Source organism: Podarcis cretensis (assembly GCF_951804945.1).
Source record: "Podarcis cretensis genome assembly, chromosome: 9".
NCBI classification, from domain to species: domain Eukaryota; kingdom Metazoa; phylum Chordata; class Lepidosauria; order Squamata; family Lacertidae; genus Podarcis; species Podarcis cretensis.
The window spans coordinates 39,510,751-39,532,952 of record NC_137178.1 but is presented as its reverse complement, the minus strand read 5'-3'; the positions used below and the strand labels follow the sequence as shown (position 1 = coordinate 39,532,952).

Sequence of the window (22,202 nt, the reverse complement as noted above, 5' to 3'; positions counted from 1 at the left end):
AAAAGGATGTCACATAGAGGAGGGAGAAAGGTTGTTTTCTGCTGCTCCAGAGAAGCAGACACGGAGCAATGGATCCAAACTACAAGAAAGAAGATTCCACCTAAACATTAGGAAGAACTTCCTGACAGTAAGAGCTGTTCGACAGTGGAATTTGCTGCCAAGGAGTGTGGTGGAGTCTCCTTCTTTGGAGGTCTTTAAGCAGAGGCTTGACAACCATATGTCAGGAGTGCTCTGATGGTGTTTCCTGCTTGGCAGGGGGTTGGACTCGATGGCCCTTGTGGTCTCTTCCAACTCTATGATTCTATGATTCTATGATTCACTCATCAGTAAGTCTACTTGCAACCTTCAATGGTGCTTACTCCCAGGTAAGTTACCACCTTTCATTCCCATTTTCTTGGACTGATCGCTGCTGTCTTCTATGTCTGGTCAGTGCAATTTTTCTAGAAAAAGGGGTGCCAGAGCTCATCATGGACTTCTCCCTTGTTCTCTTAGAATGCCAATAGCGCCCACCTGAGAGGTGCCGGAATTGAGTTCCAGTGATCTCTGGCTGAAAAAAAGCCCTGTGTCTAGTGACTAATAAGGAAGGAGGTAGACCACATCATAACATGCTTAGACGATTTCTATGTACATATGTCAACAAGAGGCTGCATAGTTGCTGGCTTAATGAGAGACTGCTTTCTCACATGCAGCATTAAACTATCCATCTGGTGGCTTAGATCAAATCCCTATAGCTATGTATCTACATTGATATTTAAAAGGCCTAGAACAGGGGTAGCTAACCTGATGTGCTCCAAATGGTTTTGGAGAACAACTTCCCATATCCCTGACCATTGGCCCTGCTGGTTAGGCTGATGTAAGTTGAAGTTCAACAACATCTAAAGAGCATCATACTTGCTACCCCAGTGGAAGGGAACACGTATCTGTCCAGGTCTCTTATGCAGTGCTATAAAACACTGAAGCATGCTCTTAATGAACATGAAGCCTTAATAATGAAGAAGGTGTCCTAAAAAGAAAATGAACTATTAATACATAACAATAATGAAAATAATTTTGCATTTGTTATTTCATAATATTAATACACCACTTGGTTGTAAAAAAAAGAACAAAACTTCAAAGTGGTGTACACTGTAGCATTTATGTTGGATAAATAGACACACATTTTGCTCTGACTATACAGTTATCAAATAGCCATTTTTATGTGGCCTGCAACAAGAAATGTGGTGAGGTTTATTGTGCTAAGGGGCACTGTTTAATAATGGAATTCAAAGTTATTCACCACCAGCTCCCTTGCTATTTACACATTATTAGTAAGCCAACACAGTCAATTTGTAAAATATTAGTCAGACATAAATACATATGTATATCTAAGCCTTTTAAAAATGTGTTATGGCACATTTTTAAAATCTTATTAAGGTTTGGAGTGTTTTTTGGGGACACGGGGATTTGTTGAAAAGCAGTGTCTTGAAATAACAGTGAAGCGAAACATAAAAAGTCTTCTTTAGCTTTCTCCACTGCTTTGTTTCCAGTTCAGTAGGTTTCTCTTGGAGTTAGTTCAGCTTTTGGTGATGTCATTCCCATTCAGAATCAGTCCTGCTCACTGGGATCAGCCAATCCTCATTATATTTCACTGCAAATGGTTCTCCCAAAATTGCAGCTTCCCTGACAACGAGGGTTTTTTTATACAACCAAAAACCAAATGGGCAAATTCTATGAAGCAAATAATAATGCACCCAGAATGTTTCTGTGAATCTATAAGGGACCACACCAGAACAGTGGATATAAAGCATTAGTGAGCCATTAAGGTAAGCAGATTCTTGCGCTTGAAGTTTGTCTATTGTTTAGGAAAGCTTCCCTCAAATCCTGAAAGAGCCCGCTTGATAAGATAGTCTGGTCATTTTTCAAACAGACATTTAAAAAAAAAGACTTCATAGTGAGAGCTCAGATTTGACTCATAATCAAGATTGTCTGATTCAAGGAAAGGTCAACCTCCTGTGGATTTCTCAAGAAGTCGGAAAAATACCTATCCCACAATGGAAACTTCTTCCTGTTGTTATTTCATATAATTTATGCAGATAACGTCACATCACACAGTGTAATTTCCCAGTCTTCTAGCATCATCTAACACCTCTGAAAGGCAAAAAAAATCAACATAAGTAACCAAAATAGAATCCTCTTCCTAGCCAGCCTTCAGACTTTTGGAATCCTAGAGTGGGGGAGAACAAATCTATGGTTAAAAAAGATGCAGTGATCTAATGCCAGAGACTTGAAGTCTAAGTGGCAAGTGATAACAACAGAAGCAGGAGCTGAGTGGAATCCTGGCTGTGATATAGAAGGGACAAGGCCAAGTAAAACATTGGCAAAGGCAACCCAGGAAGTGTAATTCATTTGCCAGGGTCATTGTGCAACTGGCTGGTGGCCATCCTCCTTCCTGTGAAACTGTTTTATTAATCTTATCTAAAAGATGGTGTGCCCTGTCTCAGCAGGTGACACATGGTATGAGCCTCCTGGACTCCTAAGAAGCTACTCTCTGCTTTCTAAGCCCTTTGCAACAGGCTTCTTAATAGCCAACAATCAGGTGGCTGCTGGGTCTTGCAAAGTGCTTTGCAAAGCCCATGCCAATGGTCAGGTCCTGTGAAGCCCTTTCACACAGGTATGTAGGTACTGTCAATCAGCTGATCATTGGTGCCTGCAGGCCCCTTTCATTCAGCTAAGCCAGCTCTTTACCTGCCCCACACCCAATTTCATTAGCTCACAGGCCAAATAGGAAGGCCTAATTAAGCCTGTGGGTTAGAGGTTCCCCATCCTTGCTCTAGTGAATCAGGTCTTGGTCCACACTAGAACAACACTGTGTCTACTCACTGACAGGAGCTCTCCAAAGTCTCAGGAAGGGGCCTTTCTCGATCTTGTTGCCTGATTTCCTTTTGATCTGCCTGTCCACAAAGAAGAGGACCATCAGGATGGTTATCTTTCCCAAGTACAAGAAGTAGTTGGGAAGAAATCTAGGATGCAAAGACCTTTCACTAAAGGGGCACAAAGAATATGGAAATGGAGTTGAATCTCTCTACTATGTCCAGTGGTTAGAAGCAGAACCACAAAGGAGAATTGCTTTTTCACTGGATTCAATCTACTGGCAAGAGATTACTGTAGACCAGCAGTCAAATCCTTGTATGGGGAACAGCAGCAGAAATAATAGGATGGAGAAAGAAATGTGCCATCTCCCTTGGTTCTGGAAACAGAATCCTGGAGAAATGGCTGCAGAGAAAGGGAACAAGGCATGTCTTAAATATTTAGCTTGAATGAAGGTTCAATCAGTCTTGATTTAAACTAATTTCCAGCTTTCATTCTGCTTCTAGGCCAACATTCCATTTTAATGCCAAGTCATACCAGATACTAAAGACAAAGACATTTGGTGTCTGGTTGGCCAAAGAAAGAACAGGATGCTGGACTGGATTGGCCATTGGTGTGATCCAGCAGGATCTTCTTGGGCAAATATGACATGTAGTTTTGTTTTTTAAATCCCAAAGACTCAACTTAAGACAAAGCCAATACCCTCTTGGCATTACTGGCCATTTCAGTGTCACTGCCAGCAATATTATTCTGTAGAAGGGGTTTGTGTGAGCAATTTTTCAGCCATCCTTTGAAAGGCATCAGGTGAACAGTAGTCAAAATAGCAGTGCCTCCCTGGGACAACTTCTTGCTGTTACTTGGCATGCCGTATTCATGTGACCCTGCCTATCTTTTAGTGAAGTGTGTGTGGGTTTTTAAGCAAGCTTTGCAACACAGTGGTAAAGGATCTTTCAGTTAAGCAGAGATGAATCCTTAAAATAATCCTTTGCACAGCTCTCTTGCTGTCTGATACAAAAGAACCCAGAAGACTAGGAGAAGGATACATAAAGCAATCCCAAAAAAAGAGTGAGTGGCTTTCAAAGGCAGCTCTTTACTTTATTGGTTAAAGGCATGTTATGAAGAAGGGAAGGAGGAGGGGAAGGAGGAAGGGAGGAAGGGTAAAGCAAAGCAGAGTACAGCAAAGCAAAAGATTACTGTCTACCACTATATCAGCAGTGGCTGGTGCTCATTGCAACTGGCAGAAAACAGGGGTGCCCAACAAGAGGTGGAACCAAAGCCAATAATTGGTGGAGACAAGGCCAATGACAGGTGGAGCCAAGTAATTCTAGTTTTGTCCCAAACTTCCTGCTGAGTTCTACAAGGACAACACTGAGACTAAGGAGGAGGAAGCTGACAGCTGGTTGTAAATAAGAAGGCAGGCAAGAGCTGGCTCACAGCAGACTGAGGGGGGTGGGGCAGTGAGAGGGGTGTTTCCAGCTATCTCACCCCTTGCCCCTGGAAGCCTGATAAGATGCTGCTGCAGCAGAGGGTAGTGTGAGCAATGGGAGGGGTGTTTCTAGGATTGTGAAGCTCCCTTCTTATTTTGCTATTGGGTGCTGCATGTTGTTTAAGTAATCTTGTTATATTTACAGTACAGAAATGTGGGGGTTTTGTATATTATTATATTTGCTATTGTTTTGCTATGTCGTTGTGAATTTTTTGTAGTGCTTGTTTGAAATGTATTATTGTTTTGGTTTTTTGCAAGCTTCTTTGACCATGACTTTTCCTGTGGAAAAGCAACATACAAATAAATGGAAAATGAAATGCTTACAATATCCATTCATTATAAGAACTAGAGTATAGGAACAGCTCTGCTGGATCTCACCAGAAGACTACGTAGTCCCACATCACAGTTTCCATCCTGGCCATCTAAATACCTATGGGAGGCCAACAAGCAAGACCTGAGCCCATGAGCCCTTTCTCTCTGTGGTTTCTCAGAAACTGGTATTCAAAAGCATGATGCTTCTGAACCTGTAGATAGTATATATCTCTCATGACTAATAGCCACTGATAGTCTTAATCACCATGAATTTGTCTCATCTCTCCTTAAAGCCAGTCTAAGATGGTAGCTATCACCACATCTTGTGGAAGTGAATTCTACTCTCTATGTGCTGTGCTGCAAATAGTTATTTCCAGTATTGTTTTAAGGTTTACCCTAACTAATATGGTAATGTATTGAAATCATTTGGGGTGAACATGGAAGATGTATCTGATCTGTGAATGATGAGGGTTTTAATGTACAGTGTTTTAGAGACGTGCTTTAGCGCCTAGCACTGTAACTGCATCGCCTCCCTAGGCATTGATGACATTGCTGCTTTACATCCTATGTGCCTTTTTTCTACATGTCAGAAGCTCCTGAAAGCTTTTCTTCTACTAGTGGTTCTGTGAAGCACAAAACCTCCTAAACCTCACACCTTTATTTTAATGTAATAAACATTTTAAAGTAATTGTCCAATTTCCAGTTCCTTTGGTGTTTTGAGAGAGGGGCAGTAATCATTATAATTCAGCCTCTGCTAAGATTTGTCTAATGTAATTCAGCATTAATTAGCTGAATCATTATTTTAAAGTGTTAGTGAATTGCCTTATAATTACCACATAATAGTGCCTGTAAACGAGACAATGGAAAGAAGTGACAAGTCCCCCAAATGTGCTGAATTTAAAAGGTGTAACTAAGAGACCAATATAACATGCTGTTACTGTGAGACAATGGCTAAATGTGAGACCATCATTTCCCAAGGGGTAATTTACCACGCCATGCATGTAAATACTCACCACTTGGCAGGACCATTGAACCAAGCTGGGGATAGTTTAACTATTCCTCAGCTTCCCCACATTTCTAATAAAATGGACTGTAACATTCTCACCACCACCTGGCAAGATGGAACAACCAACCAATGCTAGTTTATTGTGAATGCATTCATTGGTATGGAGTACTATTACTTTGTTTGTTTGCTTGCTTGCTTGGTTGACAAGTCAGCCATTTTATGCTGGCACCTACAGCACTTTTCTCATGATATGAGCAGCAGTATCTATCTTTTTTACAACAACAACAAAAAGCACTGCAACAATCAGTACTACTAGTTACCACTGCATCAAAAGTCATCTGTGCATTGGAAGAGTAGCCAATGCAGAGCCCTCAGATGTTGCTGGACTACAACTCTCATACTCCCAGCTGGCATGACCAATGGTCAGGGATTGTGGGAACTGTAGTCCAACAAAATCTGGAGAATGGCTTCTATCATGACCAAGGCTGAAGGTGCCAGATGATTCAGTTGCAATTGCAATTTCAGATAGACCAGGGTCAAGTGGGTGGATTGCCTCTCCTCCGTGCCTCCCCTCAATTAAGCCATACACATCTAAAACTGTTCTGGGGGAAGCCCTCCTCAACAGGATGTTTCTCAAAATTTAAATGCAGACTTACAAGCTATGAATTCTCTTCATATTTTTCTTGCTTCTCATGATGCTCATACTCTCAAAGGCCCAACAAGAGTGTTAACTGTTGCCCTGACAACTGGCCTACTCTGGCTGGGCAACAGTAGCTTCCTGTTAACTTCCTGTTGTCCCTGCAAGTGATTTTTAAAAACGTATTCCACACCATTCAATCCTAGTTTTGTTGCCTCGCCAACCCAACCCAACCAGCATGACTCCTCCTACGATTGCAGGAGAAAAACAGGAGCAGGCTCCAGACCACTGTATAACAGCATAACAGCAGCTATCAGCACCACTATACAGGAACTGACTCCCCTTCCTCTGCACTAAACCTCTGTTGTATAGGGAGCTTTCTGGTCAGGAAAGGAGAACACAATAATAGCTCTGCTGAATCAGGCTGATAGTCATAGGGTTAGAAAGCATTCCAAGGGTCATCTTGTTCAATGCGTGTAATGCAGGAATCAGTTAAAGAATCTTTGACAAATGGCCATCCAAACTCTGTTTAAAAACGTCCAGTGAAGGAGGTTCCACTACTTTCTGAGGGTAGTCCATTTCATTCTCTTCCTAAAGTTTAATCAGAATCTCTTGTAGTTTGAATCCATTGGGTTGGGTCCTACCCTCTGGAGCAGCAGAAAACAAGCTTGTTCCATCTTCCATGGGATATCCCTTATGGAACTTATAATAATATAATAATAATTTATTATTTATACCCCACCCATCTGGCTGGGTTTCCCCAGCCACTCTGGGCAGCTTCCAACTGAATATTAAAAACAATACAGCATCAGACATTAAAAACTTCCCTAAACAGGGCCACCTTCAGTTGTTTTTTAAAAGTAAAATACTGGTAGTTGTTTATTGCCTTGACATCTGCTGGGAGGGCGTTCCACAGGGCAGGTCCCACTACTGAGAAGGCCCTCTGCCTGGTTCCCTGTAACCTCACTTCTCGCAGTGAGGGAACTGCCAGAAGGCCCTCGGCGCTGGACCTCAGTGTTTGGGCCGGATGATGGGAGTGGAGACGCTCTTTCAGGTATACAGGACCAAGGCCGTTTAGGGATTTAAAGGTCAGCACCAACACTTTGAATTGTGCTTGGAAATGTACTGGGAGCCAATAGTTTACATCCAGAGGAGGATAACCTCCCCCACCCCAATCTATTATTATTATTATTATTATTATTATTATTATTATTAATTTTGCCTTATGGTTGCATTTACTTTGGCCAATGTCACATGCCAGATGTGGGAGTGGCCAAAGCAAAAGTAGATGTGGCTAAAGTAGGCATGGCTGCCCTGCATATGTAATAACACACATAAACACACACACAGCAGTAGCAGTAGCAGCAGCAGCAGCACAACTTGCATAATTGTTTCTTGGAACCAACATTTTTTCCTGCATCCACATGTGTTCCAGAGGGAGCTTTACCACCCAGATCTGCTATTATACTGTATCTTCATAGATATATAATATTCATAACACAAAGCAACTAGTTAGAATTTAAATTAAACATGCTTCCCTGAATCACAGAGGCTCACCTAGCAATAGTTTTTTCCAACTCACTTGACCAGTACAAAAGAGAATATTCAAGAGACCAGCAGATTTTAATTGTGTTAGACTAATGGAGAACAAATGCTGTGCAACCAGTTACACTAGCAAGTATACATAACTTGCATGCCTTGCTACTTCTGGATATTTTCAAAGGCCTTCAACAAGTAGTTTAGCATTTATAAACTATTGTATTTTGTCATATCCTTCTTTTCACTCTTCTGTGTTTTCACTTTAGCAGTGTGTTAGCATTTCTGTTGCACATTTTAAAATAAATTTTGTCTGTTAAAGTAATTTGTGATGTGCCATTAAATTAGATACATATGAAAAAATGAGATACTCTTGACAGATTACTCTCAGGGCCAGCCCTACTGTTAGACAGAGTAGGGCAGCTGCATTATATGGCAGATATTGAACAGTGGATAGTGGAAGTAAGATGCTGAATAACACAGCTGTGTGTACTACATAGGCTTCCTAGCGCACCTAGTCTGTCATCCATGGGTACAGAGGAGGGCATTCTCCTGTCAACAGGAGGTTTATAAAATCTTAATGTTTTGTAGCTTATCTCTCTAAGTTTACTATACATTGCTTAGCTATAATTGTAAATAAGTGGCATATAAATTGTCAAAATAAGTAGTGTCACAGTAAGATTCAACTGCCAGCCCCTGTGGCTTTTCCACATGGAAAGAGAGGAGGCACCATCTTTTCTCTCACTTCAGGTAGAAAACTACTCATATATCTTCCAACAATTGCTGTATTTTCTCTGTATTAGGTAGAGAATACAGTAGCAAAATAATGCAACGGTTAGCTTTGGTTGATGAATGCCTAAATATAGCTCATGTAATTTGCAATATTCACAGAATAACTCCCATAATGTAGCCCAGGTGACTGCCAGTTTTGCATTCTGGGTCCAGAAAAAGTGTAAACCATCTTACTATTTATCCAAATGAATGTTGTTGGTTTCTTTATTTCTATGGGCTCCAGGCTGGAAGTGTAAACAGGCCATTGTCTCCCATGCTACTACCAGAACTGTAAGAGAGGTATAAAAACAAAGCTTTTTGTATCTTGTTCAGACTTACCTGAATCTTTCATATTTAATATTTTTTTAGAACTTTGCCGGGGGAGGGCTTACAGCACAATCAGCAAGAGAATAAAATATTATTGTAAGTGTAGTACATTGCTGCTGCTGTTGCTGCCAATTCTGCCAGTGGTGGTTTATGGCAGCCATGACTCAGTGACCTGGATCTGCACTAAGAGGCGGCCTAGATGGCCTCTTTTGTAGCCGGGGTCAGTCAGGGCCCCGCCCTCCCAGGCCAGGTGGGGAAATGGGCCTGCAAGGCAGGGAGCAGGTCTTCCAGGTCTCACAGCCAGGTTTTCTGCAGTTAGAAAGAATATATGGTGATAGTGTTAATACAGTGGTACCTCGGGTTACATATGCTTCGGGTTACATACGCTTCAGGTTACACACTCCGCTAACCCAGAAATAGTGCTTCAGGTTAAGAACTTTGCTTCAGGATAAGAACAGAAATCGTGCTCCTGCGGCACAGCAGCAGCAGGAGGCCCCATTAGCTAAAGTGGTGCTTCAGGTTAAGAACAGTTTCAGGTTAAGAACGGACCTCCGGAATGAATTAAGTACTTAACCCGACGTACCACTGTACCAATATATACCATATAGAAAGCAAATAATAGATGACAAATAGGGAAGCAGAATAACAGGTGGCAGAGAAACATGTCTGTAAAATTAAAAAGCAGCAATCTGACAAAATAATTTCTCTGTCTTAAAAGCTGGCCCAGTCTCCCTCTTGTAGTTGTAAAATGGGGACAGGTAACAATAGATCTCGTAGACATTTATATGAACATGCATAGCAATATATATGCACCATACCATTGTGCCTCTGCTACCTAATGGTATGTCAACGACATGATATAACTCTTTTCATTAAAGACTGTAAACCCATAGGAAGTCAGTGAAGGGAAACACAGTAAACATCAAGGGGTGGGGTGCGGGGTGGGGGTTGCGAGCAAAGAAAGAAAACAAAAGGAGCCAGACAGATTAGGACAATAGCACAGAAAACAATGAAAGCTTTATAGCAAATCCCTTTGGAGTTGGTGGCAGTCTTTCCATTGATTTCAGAGGCTCTGGGATTATGTCCAAAAGGAGATTAATTTCTGAAACTTCATGCAACGAAGGGAAAGTTAAACTGGGGGTGGGGGAAGGAACCGTGACACAGGAATTTGGGAGAAATCCCAAACGTAACCTGCCTTAATGGGCCAGTGTGATGCAGCAGATAAGAGACATTTCACACTTTATGGGAGCGGCCAAACTCTGTGGGTGTTCTGATATGCTTACCATGGTAAAAATTAAGTGTGAAGGGGAGATGCGTATCTCCAAATTGCAGTGGTCATGCTCCATGGAGCTGCAGCGGAGCATGCTTCTCCAACCCAAATGCCTTGAGTGTTTAAGGAAGTGTGCTTCCCCTTTAAGCTTTCCTGGCAGTTGTATGCAGCAGGAAGCTGAAGTGGCTCTGCAGCTGAAAGCTTCTGTACACCTGCCCCCAAGTCCACTGTGAAGCCAGAGGCTGAGTAAGCATCATTAGGTTCATGCAGCAGACCCATCCTCAACCATTAACTTCTCCATATAATACATATGTCTATTCCATAGACTAATAATGTATAACCCAGAGAGTAGTGAGTACTACCTTACAAGAACAAGAACAGCATGTGGGCATCTTGAATCAGGGCTAGGGTACAGTAATGGATTGGATGAGGGTGAACAAACTGAGGCGATCTATACAGAACCGAAGGAAGGGCAGCAACTCCATGGTAGAGAAGAAGAAAAGAGAAGAGGAGTTTGGATTTGATATCCCGCTTTATCACTACCCTAAGGAGTCTCAAAGCGGCTAACATTCTCCTTTCCCTTCCTCCCCCACAACAAACACTCTGTGAGGTGAGTGAGGCTGAGAGACTTCAGAGAAATGTGACTAGCCCAAGATCACCCAGCAGCTGCATGTGGAGGAGCGGGGAAGCGAACCCAGTTCACCAGATTATGAGTCCACTGCTCTATACCACTACACCACACTGGCTCTCTTTGCATGCAGACGGTCCCAAGTTCAGTACCTCCACTAGGGAACAGACTCCTGTCTAAAACCCTAGAGAACCGCTGCCAGTCAGAGCAAACAATACTGAGGTAGATGGACCAACGGTCTGACTTGCTACAAGGCAGCTTCCTATGTTCCTGTATGCATGTTGGAAATTAATTGCTCTCTCAGTGAAATCAGGTGGTGACAAAAAATGAACCAACCTAAAGCCACTGAGAAACAAATGGTAGGTATTGGAATTCTCAGGGGATCCCTCAGATTTGGTGAATAAGCATTTATCAATCTATCAATCTAACACCCACCAAAAAACACAGCCCAATGAAAACTGAGCATGCTACTTAGCCAAAGCATGTTGAATGTCAGTTGGGAGTAGAAAATGTGGTAGGGGCAGCACTGTAGCCAGTTATCTTTGTTATGTGAGGCAGCCGGATTTCTAGGTAGGGTATTTTGGTTAGGGTGCAAACTGCCACCCAATTCCCCTCACTGGCATCGAAGATGTGAGGCTCAGGCCACCTTCACTCTTCCTCCATGCAGAGTGTGGGTTAACTTACATAATGGACTATGTAAAGGTCAAGTCCATTCTGAAGGAAATCAGCCCTGAGTGCTCACTGGAAGGACAGATCCTGAAGCTGAAGCTCCAATGGCCACCTCATGAGAAGAGAAGACTCCCTGGAAAAGACCCTGATGTTGGGAAAGATTGAGGGCACAAGGAGAAGGGGACGACAGAGGACAAGATGGTTGGACAGTGTTCCCGAAGCTACCAGTATAAGTTTGACCAAACTGCGGGAGGCAGTGGAAGACAGAAGTGCCTGGCGTGCTCTGGTCCATGGGGTCACGAAGAGTGAGACACGACTAAATGACTAAACAACAACAACAAAGGTCAAGTTAACATAAAATTTAGTATTTGGGTATGAATGAAGTTTAATCTGATGAATTGTCTCACTGTTTTTTTTTTGAGAGATTTTCAGGAATACCAGACTCAAAAACTTTACTTCCACCTGTGCTCTGTGCCCCTCTGTTCTGATTCTTCATGAACTTTGGTAATGACAATGAGCTGCTGAACTGGGCTTTGCTACTGGATTAGGCATCTCATCTTTAGATTCCACCTGAAAAACGAACTTTTCCAGTAAATAAAATAAAATACTTTAGGGTCTCTGTGTTAAGTCCTTCTTGAGGGTTCCTCCTTCTAGTCTTGCTTCTGTCTTGTTAGATTTTCCTTCCTGTTGAACAATTGAAGGAAAAGTTTTTAACTGGTTGCTATATACAGGGCTAACTAAGCAATTTGAAACTAATAGTGGAAAGCAATTCTATCTTCTTTTTTTACTGATTGCTGGGTTCATATTTCTGCACAGAAAACCCAAAAAGGTCTCATGCTGAGCTACTCACGTTGGGGAAATAATAAATTAGGCTAGATTTATAGTCTAAGTAGCCAGTCAGCTAACTGTCATGTGCACACCAGTGTTTCTGTTCCTCTAGGGCTATTATCATCCTTTGCCATAAAGAACTCAAGAAAAAGAATAAAAAAATAGCCACTCTGTTTGTGAGTATAGTGAGTGCTTTAAAAGAGCACAATAACTTGTGTAGACTTTTTCAGATCACTTTATCTCTTTATTTCACCCCTTATCATCATCATCATAACTGCAGAATAAAGAAACTCGCACATCTTACAGTAGGCAAACAAACATGCCTCTTTATTGCTCGCTGGATAAAGAGCACATCTGAAATTGAAATACAGAGCAAAGGAAAGTCCAAGATGTGGTGTCTAACTCTAGCAACAACAACAAAAAAAGTTCTAATATTTAGCTCCTCAGGATCATTGCAGTAATTACAGTGTGATTGTGATGATGAAAAATCCGCCCTCAGTCAGAGAAAGTCTTGAGTGAGCAGGCTGCTTGAGGCTCCTACAGCTTGCACCCTAGAAGAAAACCAGCTGGCTGGAAGCCATTTTGCTGTGCAACAATGTGGGTGCCTGCCAGCCAGTTCCCCTCTAAGTGTAGAGTTAATCTGATCCTAATTAAAAATAAAATAAAACCAGCAACTTACATGTTCAGCACAGCATTTTTTGCAGAATAAAGCAAATATGATGCAGCAATGAAATGTGGCTTAGTTCACAACTAGCTGCTCTGTTATCCTCACATTCACAGTACAGTGATAGCTCGGGTTACAGACGCTTCAGGTTACATACGGCTCAGGTTACAGACTCCGCTAACACAGAAATAGTACCTCGGGTTAAGAACTTTGCTTCAGGATGAGAACAGAAATCGTGCTTCTGCGGCGCGGTGGCAGCAGGAGGCCCCATTAGCTAAAGTGGTGCTTCAGGTTAAGAACAGACCTCCGGAATGAATTACCGTATTTTTCGCTCTATAACACGCACCCGACCATAACACGCACGTAGTTTTTAGAGGAGGAAAATCCGTAGGCATGCCACCCGTAGGCATTCCCTCCATAACACGCACAGACATTTCCCCTTACTTTCTAGGAGGAAAAAAGTGAGTGTTATGGTGCAAAAAATACAGTACGTACTTAACCCGAGGTATCACTGTACAGTCGTACCTTGGAAGCCAAATGGAATCTGTTCCAGAAGTCTGTTCAACTTCCAAAAACATTTGATAACCAAGGCGTGGCTTCTGATTGGCTGCAGGAGCTTGCTGCATGCAATCAGAAGCTGCAGAAGCCGTGCCGGACGTTCGGCTTCCAAAGAACGTTTGCAATCCCCCAGCCCAGCCCCGTTTTAAATGTGCATTCTGTATTTGACTTCCTTTAGCCATGTTTTCTTTTGAAATCTTCAAGATAATTTTTTGTTGTTGTTAACTGCATTAAATGTGCATTCTGCAGTTGACCTCCTTTGTCATGTTTTATTTTGAAATCTTTTAAGATAATATTTTAGTTTCCAATTAATTATGTTGCTTTGAATGTGTCCTTTATATTTGGCTTTATTCAGCAATGTTTTATTCTGGATTGTTTTATTTGATGTTTTAATGTAGATTGTTAACTGGTTTGAGATTATTAAAAATATAAAGTGGTATAGAAATAGAATGAAATGAAATAATAATAATAATAATAATAATAATAATAATAATAATAATACATGTAGTTCATCTGAAAGGCTTTCTATCCATAATGTCCTGGTTTGGTCCCAGGCCAGAGTCTTTATGGGGAAAGGGCCAGAAGTGGGTGGGGAAGCTCCAGAGACAAGAAGTATGACTGTCAATCAGACTGACTGACACATTAACCACCAATATAGCAACCACTTTAAATTTTGCCTAATCCCCTTTCTCTCCTTTACCCACCCCCTCCAGTCTTCAGGTGGTTGATACTGGAACAGCCCATACATACTAGCAATCTGTCAGGGATGATGTAGCTGCATCTTGTATTGTGGATCCCAGACTAATGACCTCCAAGGTCGCTTCCAAAGTTATCACACAAGCAGTATTTGGCCAGGGGAATGGGGAAGCCACGAAGACAGTGAATTGCTATGATAGCGCCCTTACCTTCCATAGTACATCAGAACAGCAGGTTATACAGTAGGTCTTGCAATAAAAGAACCCACAGCTCCCATTCTCAATGTTCATACTTCATCATGGAGGCTTATGGCCCCAGTCCAATCTAGTCATGCTTTTAAAAAGCATTTATGTACTACTAGTTGCACTAGAATGTGTCTGGAAAGCAATGCATTTCAATGCATTTACTGATCTAAAAAGTAGCAAGTGCACAGACTGGAACCTGTCTTTGCATGCTGAATTCGTTCTCTGGATCAGGGTGGATATTTTTTTAAAAAAAATCCTGAAGCCAAAAGGTAGCAGCTCTAGGCATCTAGTTAATAATATTACCATACAACTAGGTGACAGTTACTTTTGCTTTATGACATTCTTTCACTGAGTAAAATGTGTGAGTGAAAATGACATGCCCAGATAAATAGTGTCTTACTCTGATGCAACTGCAGATTCAAATGCTGCATGTGCTATCAGTGCTTCAACTGAGAAAATTTGCCAGGCTTTGCAGGGCTTGAACCTGGAGCCATGGAAATCAGGTTCCAGCTACTTACACTAAACCATCAGGACAGCTACTTGGGAAGTTGGGACTGCAAGATCTCCAGGTTAACTGACAGAAGCTTCTAGGCAAAGCCCTTCAGAGAGAGTCTAGTTATCCCTTCCCACCTCTGCCTACACAAACTGCAGGACCTGCTGTTGTTTCTCAGTGTGACTGGCAAGCCATCAACTGTAGAGGTTTGACTGCTCCTGAATGCCTAGCACAACCTTCCACGACTGCTGCCACCAGTACTTCTCCTTTCTATACTCACTCGACTAGGGGATTGACTAAGGGGCCTGCAACAAATTAGAAACACCCAATTTCCCCCTCCCCTTGGTATCCACTCTTTTGGACAGAGGATTTTAGAGCTAGTTATTTGACCAGACTCTCACTCATTTCTTTAAGAAATGCCTTGACTGGGCTGTGTTTCCAAATGATGCCCATTGCAGTCTTGAATGACCACTTCAGCAAGATCCCATAAGCAGACAGACTTTGTATTTGTGGTCAACCTCAGGTGGAAGACACCACTCACTATCTGTTAGGCTGCACGTTATATAGAAACCAAGAGATCTCTTTTTTAAAAAAATATTTTTATTAGTTTTAATGAAGACAAACATCATATAAAATTAAACACTGAAAAGAAAAAAAACAGAAAAAGAAAAAAACAACTGTAACATTTTTCGTTCTGTTTATACAATATCCAAATGTGGGATTTCTCAAATCTGTTGACTTCCCCCTACCCTCTTGATGGTTCCATTATTTCATTATTATTTCATGCATGTCCAAATTGTATTCTCCATCTATTTGTATCTAATTCTGTCTTTTGTCATAAAATTGCAAATGTTGGGGGATTTCACCAACGGAAGCAATCTCAGTAAAGAAGCCAAATATGAGAACAAAGTGGATAACATATAGAGAATTATTAGTTGAGGTAGATAATCAATTAAAATTGAGATAATACAATGAAGTAAGAGGTGAAGTAATGAATTGGTTACAACACTTCCAGGTAAATGAATTATTTTAAAATAACAAACAGAAAGGATTTGCTTATGAAATCTCAAAATTACAGAGAGAAATAATAGAATGTGGTACAAAAGTATTACCGAGAATGTACAATTTGTTGTTGGAAAGGGAAACTAAGGATGAAGAGGTCAAATATGTAATGATAAAGTGGGCTAAAGACCCAAGAGATCTCTTTTTGAAACATTTGTTCACACAAGCAAACCGCCACACTCTGGCAGAAATGGTTTGGTTTATTTTGTATCTTTGTAACACAGAGAGTGGCCTTCTATGCATTGGCTGCAAAGGGTGGGGATCAGGAAAAAGGAAAAGGAAAAATTGCTATAAAATGGTTGGTGATCAGAGGTTAATCTCAAATCAAGCTGGATTTGAGTTTTCTGGCGTCTCTGGTAACCTCTCTCACATCATGGTTGTTGGCAAATTGGATTTTAAAAAGGCAAAATAATATGAGAATTGGAGCTGTCAGAGATGCACTGTGTTTTAATGATCAGGAACTTGCCAAAGTCTTTTTTATTATGGATTTTTATATTATGGATTGTGTTCTGCATTCTTTTATTAATACCACTGCTTAATACAAGTGTGTCATAGCCTTTGGCTAGAAAAACAAACCTATGATCTGAACTACTCACTTGACTACACTTGTTGCTAACTCATTCCAGATGTTGTTGGACTACAAAACTTATCATCCTTAACTGGCTGGGGCTGATGGGAGCTGAGAAAGAAACATCATCTGGAACATCATCAGCTGGAGGTAGGCTGCTCTTCTACTCAGACCTGAAACTGCACCAATGGGTCCCTGGTCAATGTAGCCACTGCCAAATGCTTGATCAATGTCATATTTCAAACATGTAATGCTTTGCCAAAACTTCAGTGCTGAGCTCACTGAACAAAAGTACAACATTGAATATGTTTGTAACCTGTTTCCAAATGCCATGTTCTGCCCGCCCCCCTCCAATACAAGGCCGTGGTTGCTAATGTCAATATGCATTAGAAATGTTACTGTACTATCCTTGGAAGTGGTTCAGCCACATTTATTGCTTGGGCCATTAAATGGCATTTAGGAGTGGGGGAGGGTGGGGGAGAGAGAAACTAGGTTAAAAGGGAGCATATCCTGTAATTCAACTAAATCATTCAAGCATATAGCTGGAGTTGGGACACTAGGAGTTAAAAATAGATTGTGGATTAAATATTAATGCAAAATAAGAATGTAAACAGAAAGTATAAGATGTGTTGATGTATTTCATTTCATTAGGCATAAAAAGTTGAAAGCATCTCTTTGGAGCCTAGATCATTTTAATAAAATAATCTAGTAGATTACAGAACACTGTATTTGCTTCATCTCGGGGGTCATGTCAAGACAAAGTTTGGTTTTCATTTTGCCTCTAACAAAAGAAAACAGCCTAGTGAAAAATATCTACAGCTGTGGCTCAATTTGACCCAGAGCTTGTGCCTTGGAACCAGCATAAAATACCACCAACACATGACCTTAAAAAATACTAAACAATAAGATGATTGCCTTTACATATGGGCAGAGTACCCTGCCCTCATTACGATGAATATAATCATCCCCCCTACACACACATCTGAGAGTAGGAGGAAGGGCTTCCTGGTCACAGAGCTGGGCTTCTAGTGAGTCACACCACCTCTCCTGTGAGAAATTAATCAGTAACAAAAGTTGAAGAAATAACATTTAGAACTGTAATGTTCTATGCGATAGATGTTGATCAAGCAAGGTTGGAATAGCAAATGCCCAGCTGCTTGAACTGGAACCAATTCAAAACTCCATCCACTTCTCAAAATAAGACACATGACCATTCAATAACACTGTACAGTAGACTGATTTGGCACTGCACCATTACTCCTGCTGCCCCCAATATAAACTCAGTCTAGCTGTAGGGTGGAGGGGAAATGTGACACTTGCTGAACTTCAGCGTAATCTTGTTTTGCAATGCATTATCCACAGCACATTTATCTCTATCTATCTTTGGGAACAAAGATGACATCTGCCACAGAATGGCTTGCATTTGTCTGACTGCTGCTTTCAATGTCATGTATCTGACACAAGTTAACCTTTCTTATAAAATCTAATGGAAGGGAAGAGAATTTCTCATCTGAAATGCCCTTACTGCTACTCTTGACCTACTTGGAAATTGTGGCCTGATGCTCTGAGCATTCACTTATTACTGCATGGCTGCAGTAGGTAATCACAACACACTTTTGGCTACATTTTTTTAATAATAAAAAAAAATATCTTCTCGTTTAGATGATGAATCTTAAAACTCATACAATCCTTGATCTCTTTGCACTTGTGCTGTAAGCAGGAAGTGTGTTAAGACAGATATTATGGTATTTTGTAAATTCATCTCTGCATGGTGGGAGCACTATTTGGACAAAGAGAAAAATATTGTGTTAATCTACCCTGAAAGCATGTTCGACTTAAAATTGTGTGTGTGTGTGTGTGTGGTTATTTTGAAGGGCATCTCCAATGACCTAGGGCCTTATTAATTCATAACATTTAGGATTATTATTTTTGTTCAGGATATTATGGTTGTTAACAACAGCTGTTAAAAAGTTGCTAAAAATACATGTGTTGCCACTTGCTCCTCTAAGGCACAAATAGAAAGTTTAGGCTGCAATCCTATACACAATGAGGACTGACTTCTCAGTAGTAATGCAGGCATGCTGTTAGTTTCCCAATGAGTGAGTGGGAAGCTAAGCATCCAGGTCTGAATTTTTCATTCTTTCAGTAGCCATCTCTAGTGACACACAGTATCATTAAATATAATCAACTGCATTAATAAGCAAGTCAGTCCATATCTGGCTAAATGTTGCTGATCATTTTATGGCCACAACCTGGAAGCTGTCTTGAGTACACAAGCCATAACACCAAAAATGGTGAACTGGTACCAAGTGTGCTGAATAAGGTTGAATGTGGTTTGTTGTTGTTGTTTTTTGCAAGTTAATATATCTCAGCAATTGGGAAGAAGGTGGTGACCTTGCAGTTATCACAGTCCTATTTGCTTTTTATGATGCTGAGGTTGGTTCCCGGTTCCTTATTCAACAGAGCACTCCATGAATAGCCTAAACCGCTAACTTGACCCAATAACATGCATACACTATATCATACATCTCCATCATCGGGAAACTCTCCTCTTTGAGGTGCATCATCATGTTCTGGGACAAAAAAAAGTTGCTTTTGTGCAAAGCAGATTAATGCACAATGACCTCAGTCTGCAGTTATGAGTAAGGGAACCGTAGCCGTGCACCCTAAAATAAGCATTAGGCCACCCCAAATGGCACATCTGCACCACCAGAGTGACATGCCATTGAGCCCTCAGAGAAGTCCAGCTGCCCAGCCCCATTCCTTTGCCTCTGCCTACCACCTGCCAACAAGGGAAGACTTCTATCACAGACTGAGGAAGACCCAGCTGCCCTGCTCCACCTGCTTTCCTCTGATATTTTTTGGCTGGAGCTGCTGCCTGGTATGCTACCAGAGAGGAACAGGGGCAAGGGTAGGAAATGTTGCCTGAATAATTCTGCCTCCATACAGACACCCTGCAATTGCTATTCCTGTGCTAGTTGTGATTGTCTGTTGAGCATCTTCACCGAATGGTGAAGGATGGGCAAGAAGTCCAATAGATAAACAAGCTGGAGGGAGAGGCCTTGGATGAGAAGATGGAAGATTCAAAATAATTGTGACAGGCTGTAAAACTAGGCCAAGGGCAACATGATAAAAAGTCCTGAAATTAGGTACAGTGAAAGACATAAAATCCACTAATATAGGGTAGACTGGAGGACTGTCATTCAAGGGAGATAGAGCAGGCTTCTACTCTGTTGTTCCTCGTGGCAGTTCTAGAACCAATGGGTGGAAATTGCACAGAAGGAAATTCCAGCAAAAACAGGAGAAACTTCTTGACTATAGGAGTTGCTCCATGGTGGACCAAACTGCCTCAGCAGGTGGTGGCAGACTTTGTTTTGCTGGAGCAAATGTATCTGAGCAAACTAAAAGCTGGGTGGCCATTTCAGCCATGCTGTGGTTGCATCCTGCATTACAGATCATGCACTGAGCATGGGATTGTTTTAGAGTGGCCTTTCTCAACCTGGGCCCTTGGCTATATTTTATGCTGCCTGGGGCTGATGGGAGCTGTGGTCCAGAAGAGGCCCAAGGATGGGGAAGGCTGGGCTAGAGGACCTTCCAACTCTTTGGGTTCCAATTTGTGATTTTGCACCACACCGTCTGGAATCTGGATAATTCATGGTTTGTGCACTGAAGTCGGCAGACATGATACGGCGAAGGCAGACTTCCAGTTAATAAACCATGATCCCCGATGAGTTTTAGCCTGATCTCAGACCGTTTCACATTGCCAAAGGGCGCTTAGATTGCGCTGTGAGCCCACCCGTCCCTCTCCAAACCCACCGAGTGATGAAATCCATTCTTCTTTCGACTCTTTGGCGCTGTCCTGAACGCAGCCCTCAAACGTCCCCGCGAGAGGAGGGCCCGGTCCTTGTCGCGGGGTGGACGCGCCTCGGGGGCGGGGGGCGAAAAAGAAACAGGAACCTGTTGTGGCGCGTCGCTGGATGTGGGGCAGAGGGTGGGAATCCTGGCCCGGGAAAGGCGCGCCTACTGTAGGTACAGTACGCAGAAGGCGGAAACTGCCCTCCCCGCTCGGAGCGGGAGCGTTTCCCTCCGCGTGATGCGTGTGCAGCTCAGCCTTGCCCGCCCGCTGGCTGGCTGGCTGGCTGGGCTGGCCTTGCGTGGCCTGCTCTACCCGCCTCCCCTCCCTGGGTGTGGAAGCGCGGCTGGGCGGCCAGCCCTCGACCCAAGCCGGCCGGAGACAGCCCTTGCAGCGCTCCCGCCGTTGCCTGCACTTTGGTGCCGGGAGGGGCGGAGAGGCGGCTCTTCCGAGCCCGCTGCTGCTGCTGCTGCTGCTGCGAGACGCGCCTGGAAAGAGAGCGCGAGCGCGAGAGAGGGAGGGAGGGAGACCGCTAAGCTCCTCCTCTCGCTCGCCTTCCCTTCCCTCCAGCAGCTCCAGGAACCAGCTCCAGCAGCAGCAGCAGCAGCCCGCTGGGTGACTGCGAGAGACGGAGCGAGGCGGAAAAACACACCGGGAAGCAAAAGCGGCGAGGAGGAAGGAGGAAGGAAGGGAGGCGTGAGGGGGGAAAGCGGCAGCAGCAGCGGGAGAAGGTGAAGAGGAAAGGACACGCGCGCAAAGAAGCGGGGGGGGGGGAGAGAGAGAAGAGCGGAGGGCGCGCGCAGTGGGAGAGGGGGGAAAAACCCCCAAAAGTTTACACCCTCCGAAGCTGCTCTCTGGTCTCCCACCCACCTCTTCCCTCGGCGGCGCTGCTGGCGCGGATGGGAGTTTCACCTGGAATGACAGAAGTTTCAATTTTATTTTATTTTGAGTGACCCTTCTCCACGGCGTCTGTCTTCTCTTCAATAATAATAATAATACAAAATAAAAAGAATAAAACCTGCCGGATCCGACGCTCCCTCCCCTTTCTACCTCCCCACGCCCTCCAGCAACGGTCGGCGATGTGACAGCCAGGGGGCAAAGCTTTTTCGCCAGCCTTGCCTTGCGGAGAGAGCTGTCAGCGCGGAGGCTGAGCCGAGCGGACTTCTTCTTCTCGCTGTCGCGGCCCCGGCGCCCCCTCCAAAGAGGCTGGAAGTACGGCGGCGCTCTCCCCCCGCTTCGCTGCCGGGTCTTGCGTGTGAGAGCGTTGCAACCTCCTCCTCAGTCTCTCGCAACCTCCCCCCCCCCGCTCCCAGCTTCCAGGATTTAACCCCAAATCTCCTCTGGATCCACCTTCTTCCGTAGCCATTCGTTCCCCATTGGCTGCGGTCAGCGCTTCTGGATCGGACTCGCAGAAGTGCAGGGTCTCGCCTCCTCCGGCCATTGCACGTCGCGGGGGGTGGCGGAAAAATGAAGGTGAGTACCCGGAGGGTGGGTTGGGGTGGGGTGGGGTGGGGGGCGGGCAGCTCGCCACACTTTGCTTAGAGTCCCAGCGCCTCCAGGGCAGAAAAGAGCTTTCCTTTTTTTAATGGAGGGGAAGAGCTGGAGGTCCAGATGTATTTAGTTCTCAGGATGGTGAGATTTTATTTATTTATTTCGAAAAAGAGCGAAGTAATTGGGAACACCAGTAACTCAGGATCTCCTCTTGGGGAGAGGATGTGCAGAAAGGGCACTTCCAGGACTCTGCCA

At 43.2% G+C, this 22,202-nt stretch overlaps 2 protein-coding genes across 3 annotated transcripts in view; one reads left to right on the top strand and one right to left on the bottom strand.

The window, feature by feature from the left end:
- Positions 1-323: 323 nt before the first annotated feature.
- LOC307223793 (uncharacterized protein) lies at positions 324-21,897 on the bottom strand (the record flags this gene model as incomplete). The annotated part of the gene is made up of 3 exons (XM_079990096.1): positions 324-2,127; positions 20,420-21,733; positions 21,807-21,897. The coding sequence occupies 3 exons, from the start codon at positions 21,895-21,897 to the stop codon at positions 2,084-2,086; spliced, it is 1,449 nt and encodes a 482-aa protein (XP_079846222.1). The 3' UTR covers positions 324-2,083.
- The window catches only part of NR3C2 (nuclear receptor subfamily 3 group C member 2), a 135,609-nt gene continuing 135,139 nt past the window's right edge, over positions 21,733-22,202 (top strand). For both annotated transcript variants that reach the window (XM_079990598.1, XM_079990594.1), the window contains exon 1: positions 21,733-21,929. The gene's annotated coding sequence lies outside the window, so the exon portion shown is untranslated. The remainder of the gene's footprint in view (positions 21,930-22,202) is intronic.